General features: G+C 42.4%; 1 protein-coding gene across 1 annotated transcript in view; it reads right to left on the bottom strand.

The window, feature by feature from the left end:
* Positions 1-1779: 1779 nt before the first annotated feature.
* Positions 1780-11070, bottom strand: part of LOC308297695 (nuclear factor 1 B-type-like) — a 139907-nt gene continuing 130616 nt past the window's right edge. Inside the window, 1 exon segment of the mRNA XM_080741241.1 lies at positions 1780-4820. Coding sequence (XP_080597367.1) covers positions 4688-4820 — 133 coding nt within the window. The 3' untranslated portion in view covers positions 1780-4687.

Raw genomic sequence — 11070 nt, 5'->3', positions numbered from 1 at the left:
CCGACATACACACTCGGGGACAATGCACTTCTGTGGGGTCTACAATGGCCAAGGGCTGCAAAGCACTTTTAGTTTAACTAAAATAAAAAAAATAAAATAAAAAAAATACAGAACAGTGCACATAGAACGGGGTGACTTTTTTCATTATTCTTTTTTTTTCTCAATAAGAAATCTGGGTGAAAACGGAGAGATCAAGCTTGACTTGAGACTTTTTTTTCTTTTCTTTCTAACATACACTTTCCGCATAGTTAGTTTGCCGTTTTATTATCGTCGGAGAGCACGACTTGGTAGCTGGGTTACCATTCTCTCCGACGACACCAATAGCTAGGAACGTTCACGATTGTTGGGAAAAGAGTGCAAAAGGCATCAAAAACAGCATTGCAGACACTGCTTTCCGTTAGTGTTGATTAGGTGACGCTCTGAAGGAACACATGAGACTGTGATTGATACAAATAATGCCCTGTGAGAGATGCCTGAGAGATACTTAGTACCAAGATGTTTAAGACTTTTGTCTAGGGACTGGGTTTGAAACACCATACAGGGGGGAACACGATTGCCTAAGTGCTAAGTATTTAAGTGCTATGTTATCGTCCTACTAATGCAGTGGTTCTCAACCTGTGGGTCGGGACCCCAAATTATTTTGGGGGTCCCCAGATGATTAATGTGGAACATTGTTTTCCCACTGAACAGTAAACAAACCAACATAAAGTTTAAGTGTATAGACTAGAGGGTATATGCACATCTCTAAAGTGACAATTTAAGGACTTTTTAATACCTCTAAAATGACAAATTAAACATTGGACAAACTGTCAAATATCAGATGCAGAAATTGTGAAAATGTTGTGAGCATGTAGATCTGCTGTTTTCACAATAGAACCGTCTTATACAAAATGTAATACCTCAACTCTTAGTGGTCGTCAAGGTGGGGGGTCCCCTGTTAAAATATGATTATTTTGGGGGTCACAGCCTGAAAAGGTTGAGAACCACTGTACTAATGTATTCGTATTTTAGTTACATACTGTATGTATGGCCACGAGAGATGAATGGGGAAGGATAGCTAGCCTAGCACATCCCCATCTACTGTGGTTCCATAGCCTATTTTCTCAAGAACAAACACAGACCAATGAATCCATAACTCGCCTTACAGTGGGGGGCTGGTGACATCCCTGGAAATTGACAGATCTAGTGCATATAATGTATGTACATTTATACAAATCTACTTAGAAAATACTCTGTAAAGGCTTGCTTGAGGCCTGCCATGAACTGATTTCGACAGGTACTCACTAGCATTAGTCGGTATGTTGATTGATTGTTGCGCAGGTTCACAGGTCACTTCGCTGATGTGATATAAGGCATCTACTTGGGATTTTGCATTCAGTGACTCATAGGATCGCCCGGCGCGGTTAATAGACAAACGTCGATGCACTTCGTCAATTGTAGAGTAGATTGGGGAAAAAAACGTCGCTTTGCGAATCATCTCATGACTTGTCGGTACATTTTCATTCCTAAGCGGTGATGATTTTTTCTTTTTTTCTTTTTTTAAATCTTATTTTTTAAATAAATGATTGTCAAACTCAAGTCAAGCCCTCTCTCCTGTGAAAATGAGCTCCTTCACGGTCACACGCTAGCACCCCAGGTGGGAAGTTGAAAGAAAGAAAAGAGTCCTTTTGTCACAGTAGACCGAATCAGTGACTTTGCAGCCATAGTGTAGCCAAAGGATGCACGTATAGAAAAATACCCTCCCCCACCCACCCACCCACCCAACCCTTAACTCCCGAATTCAAAATACACTGGAACACATCTCGGCATCATTCGGCAGGCCTGAGCCAAAGTAAAAAGAAAGAACGAAAGGAAAAAGAAAAAAGAAACAAAAGAAAAAGAAAAAGACCTTGTCATACACTGCATAGAAAGCAGTCCCCACTTTGGTCAATAAAAAATTTAAAACACCCACAACAACAACAACATCATCAACAATAACAACGACAAACAACGATATCAACAAAATAAATGCATTACAATATTGTCTATCTCCAAACTAGCCTCTAATAATTGACGCATCTATAAGCACTACCTACATAGGCAAAACTTGGTATTGCATAATTTTTCATAAATCTGAATTCCACCCTCCACAAAAGTAACTGGAAGATGAACAAAAAAATGAGCGTTGAAAAATATTGAGAAAAAAAAAAAAAGATGAAAGGTTATTAGAAAAACCACCAAAATACTGAAAAAACGAAAATAACAAAAACAAAACATAATGCTGGTTGATTACAAACTTTAAAACGGCGACTATACACAGCCTTGATATGCAATGTAACTGTGAGATAGAGTAGTAAATGAAGTTAAAAATCAACAATTTCATTCAGAGTACAAAACAATTCTTATCATAAAAATGTTAATTTTTTTTCCTATAATGATAATAAATGCAGCAAAAAACAACTGTAGTGATGTCTCTATATTCAAAGGCAAGGCACGTAATGTGGACTATACGTCATCGTGCAAATTAAGAGTATCGGAGAGATTTTTTTCATTTGTCATATAAATATTTTCTGGACTGGGGAGGCAATGGCTGTGATCATGCCGTGCACAATTTCTATGATTTCAGGGACTGCCACCAACTGGATCGATAATTTCCATTTTAAAACCTCTGCAAATGCAGGGGTTAACTTGCACAGACTGTAGCTTTTTTTAGGCCTGAGCCTATTTCTTTTTTTCCTTTATTATATATTTATAATTGATTAACACTTGCATTCCTTTTTTTCTTCTTGTAAACATAAGCTTTAGAAGCTGATGGCCAAATGCATATACTCTTGATCATGTTGTGAACACTTACGAAAAAAAAAAAGAAAGAATCGAATACCATTTATTTCTACACACTAGGTGCGTTTCATTTCTTTACTTATGTTCTGTTCATTTCCCCCCCACAATAAATTAAAAAAAAAAGCTCCCCATGAGGATGGGTAGGGCTAAAATTGTCCAAGTTCACACTGCGGCCATTTTGCTCTTACGTAATACGCGGTAAGAGCAACGCGGCCGGTGGTGTGACTGTGGACAACAAGAAGTGCTGGTTTTCGCTCAGCTCTGCACAGGTAGCTTTTAGTGCTATGCCTTCAACCGTCTTTCACACACTTTGTGATGCTTGCGTTTGTTTGTTTTTTATTCCCGCACGAGGAGACTAGATAATATGACTTGAAATTAAAAATTCAAATGTTTTCTCAAACATTTTACGTTAAAAAAAAACAACAGCTAATATTTTTTTCCCCCTGTCCTTTAGAGTCCTAGGGCTGACAGACTGATAGCTTCCCTTCAAAAAAAATTAAATTGCACTTGCCTCTTTCGAGATTTTTCATTTTTTTCTCTCTCTCTCACTCTCTGTGTCTTCCTTTCCTAAAGGAGATACGAATTCTTTAAAGAGGGGTCCAATCTCAAAAGCCTAACTTATAGTGTATTTTTTTCCTCTTTTTTTTCCGTCTTTTTACAAAACTGCATCCAGAGTTCTGAACTCTCTCCATGAGTGTTTTGTGTGTGAGTGTGTGTCTGTGTGTGTGTGTATGTGTATTTGTCTTAATGCTAATCTTGACGTGAGTAGCGGTAAAGGAGAAACAAGTCGACACATTTCCGAACAAAATAAGGGTAGTATCACAGTAAACTGAAATCAAATAACGTAATAAGAACACTCTGAATTCACAATTTTTTTTCTTTTTCTCGTTTTGTTCCTATGGTGTACACAGTGAATCGATTGACGTTGGGAGAGCCCCTCTTTTCAAGAGGGATTCTTACTTGTTTTTTTTCTTTACAGGTCCGGTGAGCATAGAGAGAGTGAGAGCGAGCGAGAGAGACACACACTAGAGGCCATCTCAGACTCTCGTCCATCCACCAGGCAGCCATTGTCAAAGCGCAAGACCCCTTCTTCACTTGCCTGTAAATATGTGTGTGTGTTCGCGTGCGTGTGGCGTTCGTACGCATGTCTGAGAATCAAAGTTCGCTTGGTTGTTGTTGTTGTTGTTGATTTTCTTTCCCCCCTCCCCACACACACACACACACATCTCCTGCCCTCCGCTGACGTGTAAAATAGAAAGAGAACGACGCTAGAACAAGACTAGTAGAGTTGTCATGCAATAAAACATTAAGGCATCTATACATCACAGTATTCTGAATGGATCCAAGAGTTCTGCAAACGCAACAACTGACTGGTGGGTGGGCGGGCGGGCGGGTAGGCCGGGTGGTTGGGTCGGGGTCGGGTTTAATGTCGGGCGGGAGAAGTTTCTGACAGCAGCAGCAGCAGTGGCCTCGAAAAGGCTTCTTCGTTCTTTTTCCGAATTGACTCTCGTTTTCTTAAAGGCCAGCGTCCGCCGACAACAGGGCACTGGGAGGAGGAGGAGACCGTGTGGGTGGGGGCTGGGTGGGGGTGTCAGGTGATTGGGCGAAGAGGAGGAGGACAGGTCAGGATAGGAGGGAGGGGGGGATGGCGGAATGGAGACCGAGGACGAGGGAGCGGGGCAAATATGAGAGATTTTGCGCAGCAAAGGAAGAAAAAAAAATGATATAAAAGAAATATTTCGCTGCTTGCTGGTTTATTCATCCATGGCTGCGGGACACTTCCTCAGAGTGCTGGCTGGCTCAGCGTCGCCCTGTAACCCCCTCCTCCCCCTCCCTCCCCCGCCCCGTGCATTCGTTTTTTCTTCGTTCAGTTCCCCGTCTCGGCGTGGACCAGGGGCTCACCAATGATGTTTATGCTGTAGTTCTGGTGGACACTTGTTGGCAGTATCGGAGTCCCGTTCGACACTTGGAATGGAACTAAGCTCGCCCAGGTACCAGGACTGTTGGTGGAGAGACAACAGGAAGAGGTAGAGAGAGAGAGAGAGAGAGAGAGAGAGAGAGAGAGAGAGAGAGAGAGAGAGAGACAGACAGAGACAGAGACAAGAGAAGAGAGACAGTTGTAATTAAATGGCAGTGGTGTAAAGTAATTAAGTACATTTACTCAAGTACTGTACTTGAGGTATTTCTACTTTACTTGAGTATTTCCAATTCCCAATACTTTTACTTCTACTCCACTACATCTCGGATCCTAATACTGTACTTTTACTCAAGTACAATTATTTGAAAACTTCAGTTACAAGTTACTTTGCAGATATAAATTATAATATTATATAAAACATACATAAACCACTTTAGTCTTATTTTATACATATACACATTGTACTTTTACTTTTGGTAAGTAGCCTACATTTTGATGCCGATACTTACGTACTTTTACTCAAGTACATTTTGAATTCTGGACTTTTACTTGTAACAGAGTATTTCTACATTGCAGTATTGATACTTTTACTTTTACTTTTAAGTAAAAAATGTTGAGTACTTTTTCCACCACTGTTAAATGGTTTGTTCAAGACACTGAACGTTAACTCTATATGCATTTCTTCCTCAATTAATCATAACAATCTGTCTGTAACAAACATCTCTGCCCTGTTGACAACTTCAACATTCTGAATTTCTTCAACATTTCTTTAATTCAACATTGGAAAAAAACTCTCATTTCCCAACCAAGTGTATCAATGTGTCACCATATCGAAAGGCTTTATCCAGTTCACTGACGATAGTATGGAGTGTGTGTGTGTGTGTGTGTGTGTGTGTGTGTGTGAGACAGAGGGTGGTGTGTATGTGTGTGTGTGTGTGTGTGTGTGTGTGTGTGTGTGCGCGCGCGCCTGCGTGCGCGGAGTCCTATACAAAGCTGTCCCATCTCTATTCATCTCACGCTAATGGAGAAACAACACAGTGATTGTTCCCGGCGAGCAACGGTGCTAACTGAAAACGGTGTCGCGAACAAACACCGTGTTGTCCCACCCACCCCACCACAACCCCACCACAAACCCCCCCCCCAACCCGGCCTCCAAAGAGGTGCTGCAGCAACATACATGTCAGATAATTAGCCCCCCCCTCTCTCTCAAGAACACTGACCCCCACCTAAAAACTCTCCGTCACGCATTCATATCCCCCCACCTCCAATCAGGTCTGTAAATACCTGCACTGCACAAAATCACCACTCACTAGACTAGAACACTGTTTCTGAAACTTTCAAATTTAACACACGCATGCATGACTGAACAGGTCATTTTGACCTCAGGAAACACTCAAAAATATTGATTTCATATTTACAAAACGTCTCAAATGGTAGAGAAATACCAAGACTTGTCTTGTATGTTAAGGAAAAGTCATGAGATGGCACATTTCTGAGAGTTTCCTGAGCAAACCCATTCCACCTCAAAATCTCAAAATCAGGCTCAGTCATGCAAGTTGTTTTAAAGGTCTTCCCCTTAACTCTGACAGTGTACAAATGGAACCAAATGAACCCGTGAGGGTTCATTTGGTTCCATTTGTACACTGTCAGAGTTACAGACTTGCATGGGTCAATTTAGACCCCCACTAAAGGAACCCACAGAGTCCCTGGAATCCACTTTGATAACCACTGCGATAGAAGGTGGCGGAGAGGGAATGAAAGAGCATTCTGGATGAGAGTGAGGTTTGCCGAGAAACAGAGAGAGAGAGAGAGAGAGAGAGAGAGAGAGAGAGAGAGAGAGAGAGAGATGAAAGTTACAAAGAGAGGAAAGTGCGTACAGGTCAGAGAGAGTGACATGTACAGATGAGAACAAAATGTGGGGGAAAAGGACAGAGCAGAGGTAGAAGAAGGAGCACTTTTTTTTTGACAAGGGGGTGGATAACCTCCCCATAAAACACACAAGAAGAGAAACAGCCACAAGGCTCTCTCTTACTCTCTGTATTAAAGGCAGGCTTGTAGAGGTGGAAACAGTGGGGCCGATTCTTTCCAGAGAATCTCTCCGCTCGTATCAGACAGCCGTGTGTCTGCGATAATGAAAGCCACCCATCATCTGCCTTTTCATAACAAATCACTTAAAACAATGGGGATGCGGTGTAAAAAAAAATGACCTCACGTGCCTTTTTCTTTCTTTCTTTCTTTCTTAAAAAAAAAAAGCACCAGACGGCTTTACAAAGACGCAAGTGAGAGAGACAAAGAAGAGAAGGCAGGGGGTGGCGGGGGGAGGGGGGCGTGGGGGGCAAAAAGCGTGGGAGAGGATGATAAAACATAAACACACATGTAAGTTAAGACTGTGCTTCGGTATGTAGAGGGTTAAGGCTAATCCCCCCCAGGGACGTGCAGAGAATGTTAGAGAGGCAGGGGCTGACATTTCTAAAAAGGGCCTTTTGGTGAAAATATATCGAAAATAGCAGTCCAGGTCGGCTATTTTCGATGTAAGCCATTTACCATGAGAGGGAGTGGGTTGTTGGCTGATTTACCAATGTTTCAGGGTGGTGCCACGAGCCGCAGGCAGAAATTGCTTTTCTACCACTTTTTCCATATAAATGAAAGAAAACACAGTTGTAACTTGCAAGGATCTTTAGTTACAATCATTAATTGTTTCAGTGGGCAGGGTCCATGAGCCAACTCAAGGTTGTTAGCCTATTTACCACTGTTTTAAACCAATCAGAATCCAGTATTTGAACATGTGACTAGAAAAAGTGGTCGAAGCCTGATTTCTACACAGAGAGGGCGATTCTTTCAACATATGCTGCATTCAAGTTCAGGAGAATTTGGACCAGGCATTTCTCTTGAATGCTGCCTTCAGTTATGGCATGGAAAAGGGGGTGCATTTACATTTCTTTCACCACAGTAAAAACTGCATTCACTGGAGAGGGCACTTTTCTACAGACGGATAAAAGGGCAGGGGCTCAAGCCCCCTTTGATGTCTATGTGTGCACATGCCTGATCCCTTCCCCTCTCCCTCTCCTGCCCCCCACCCCCCAAAACCCTGTATTCATGCTTTCCGCTCTCCTCTCTCTGTCTGTCTGTCTCTCTCTCTCTCTCTCTCTCTCTCTCTCCCATCCTTGCTTTTCTCTCGCTCCTTTTGCTTTACCACTCCAACTCCTATCCTTCCCCTTCATGCTTTCTTCTTTCTCCTCTCTCTACTACTTTTCGCTCCTCCCTTCTTCCCTCTCTCCCTCCCTCTCTCTCTCGCCAGCCTGCCAAGAATCATCGGACAGGAAGCGAGGGATTACGTTTTTCCTACCTTGCCTGAACAAAGAGCGCACTGAGCGGCCAAGCGTTCTGCAGCATTCTCCTCTTCCTCGCTCCATCTCTCTCTCTCTCTCTCTCTCTCTCTCTCTCTCCCTCCCTCACTTCTTCTTTACAGATTCCTCTCAGGTAATGACGAGGCAACATTATAGGGAGAACAGAGACCACACAGCTACGTACAGTGGCTGTATTTTTTTTTGCTGTGTATTTATGCAAATCACAGCGCTTCTGATGTTGTACACTGTCCGGTCGGTTTTAATCTCGTTAGAATGGATGACTGTCAAACCATATCTATGTCCCGTGACTTAGAATCAATCTGTCTCTCGTGAGAGTTGATCTGAATACCAGTGGATTTATTTTACAGTAACCTCATCCCTGTGTATTTACATAATATGTATTAACCAAGGAAATAAAATAAAGAATCATTTATTTACATTTCGGGAGTGCAAAAACACAATGTATGTAAGTAACGTCTTCTTTAATTTTTGGTTTAAGATAAAGTTTTAACACCGGGAGGATCGGGAAAGCATCTTTTTAGGTTAGATTTTATCTAAAAAGCCTTATTTTATACTTTGGCTATTCAAAAATAGATATAAACCAGATATACAAGCTCATAGAGCATCACATTGTGCCACACTATGAACTTGTTAGATCTGCAAATTTCTTTTAAATCATGAACATTTCTAACTCAAATCTTTGCTTCTGGGGAGGTCCCTGGAACAAGATATTTTGAAATGGAGGTCCGCGGCCAAATGCATATAATTTTGGGGGGTCCTTGACATGAAAAGGTTTGACAACCACTGTCCACAGAAACATGCGTTTTTCAGAAAACTGTTTAGAAGACAATGTTCGAATCGTTAACTATCAGGGAGATTGTAGTGGAATACCGTCAGATCCTTATTGTGCACTTACAATAATGTGCAGGTTAGTACGGTGGATATAGGAGCCAATTCTCCTCCTGCACGGCTGCTGCAGTGCCAAGTGTGCGTTGGACGCGAGCCATGCAGCATCATGACCTCGGACTGCGCTATCTCCTTAAGTAACCTTCAAGATGGCCTCCCGCTACCCTGACCAGATCTGCGCTCCCAAACCAAACTAATTCAAGTCCCTGCGAGCGCTGGCCCCGGCATACAACGTGCTCCGTTTAAGGATTAGCCCCTCAAATTAGATTATCTAATGGCATCTTAATGGATTGCTGACCCATTTCCTGCACAATGGCAACATGCGAGCCTGGCAGCATTTTAATTTGGGGGCCAGCAGCACCGCAGCGGAGCAAGGCAAAGATGCTCTGCAGGAAAAAAAACGAGAAAAAACGAGTGCTCGCCCATGTTGGGCAAAGCTGAGGGGGGAAAAAATTAACAAATGTTATCAAAAACCCCAAACACTAAAAATGTTAATATATAGAATCTTGTCTTATAAAGGAAACGCTGTGCTAGATTCCACTATCTCATTCATCCGAGTAACGAAATTAAGTGGTGAAGTGTATTCAGGTGGGATCTATCTGTGCTCGTATTCGCGTGGGTCTCTGAGTGCCAGACTTTGCAATAGAATTATAAGCAACCATGTCTATGAAAACAAGCCCAAAAGAAGTATACTACATAAGAGCAATTTAAACCTATATATCGTCGTCGTCGGGTGGAAAGCTTGTATGTCCAAAACCGTTCGTTTTGCATTTATCATTTAAAAAATGAACTAAACTAGTGAAAACAGCCGATCTACAAGCACACAACGCCTCGCAACGCGAGGTGTTGTGTGCTTGTAGATCTGCTGTTTTCACTACTTTTGTGCGACGGCCTTGTACGATGAAGCAGGGCTTTACTTTGCGAAAGAACGTACACATTTGAAACTTGGAGATACAAGGTTTTCACCCGACAACGACGATATATACTACAGCGGCTAATTGAAAATGGCTCACAGCGTGTCGCAAGTGACACTTTACAGACTTTTTAATACATCTAAACTGACAAATTAATCATTGGACAAACTGTCAAATATTAGAGGCAGACATTGTGAAAATAGCAGATCTAACATGCTCACAGCGTTGTGAGCATGTAGATCGGCCATTTTCACAATAGAACCATGTTATACAAAATGTAATTCCTCAACTCTTAGCGCTCGTCAGGGTGGGGGGGGGGGTTAAAATATGATTATTTTGGGGGTCCCCAGCCTAAAAAGGTAGAGAAGCACTGTGTTAGTACAGAGATGGTGTTCTGCTCTGCTGCTGTGCTGCTGCTGGGGACATTCTTCACTGCTACCTCCACTGGCCTATTAGGAGGCCTGTCGAAGGGGCTCTGCTCTGCTCCACAAGTACAGTATGCGTGTGTGTGTGTGTGTGTGTGTGTGTGTGTGTGTGTGTGTGTGTGTGTGTGTGTGTGTGTGTGTGTGCACTCGTGTTACTATACTTCTGAGGAACCAAAATGTCCACACTGTTACAGCAGAATTGAGAGACATTGAGACACTGTGAGTTGAAATCTTCCCGGTACAGGAAAAGTTTCAAGTTAGATTATACATTTTAGAGGTTAGGTTTAGGCCTAAATTTGGGCCTGGTTTGTATACTTAATAGGCACCAGAAATAGCAGATCTACAAGCTCACAAGGCGGCGTTGCTGTGGCGCATTATGAACGTGTAGATCCGCTATTTTATCGGCTTAAGTTAAGTGGTCAAAAATGGCAAAAAAATCTGCCTCCTGCATCGGGTTTATGTCCTCACAAGTGTAGTAGTTCAAACATGTGTGTTTATGTGTCTGTATAAGCATGTGTAAGTACACACACCAGCCTGTATGTTTTTCTATGTGTGTGTGTGTGTGTGTGTGTGTGTGTGTGTGTGTGTGTGTGTGTGTGTGTGTGTGTGTGTACATTTCCTCCTGAAGTGAGTTACACTGAGTTTATACGCGTACACACGCACACGCACACACACACACACACACACACACACACACACACACACACACACACACACACACACACACACACACACACACA

This window comes from Nannobrachium achirus, assembly GCF_963921795.1.
Source record: "Nannobrachium achirus genome assembly, chromosome: 14".
Classification (NCBI taxonomy): domain Eukaryota; kingdom Metazoa; phylum Chordata; class Actinopteri; order Myctophiformes; family Myctophidae; genus Nannobrachium; species Nannobrachium achirus.
This window is presented reverse-complemented; position numbering and strand designations above follow the sequence as displayed.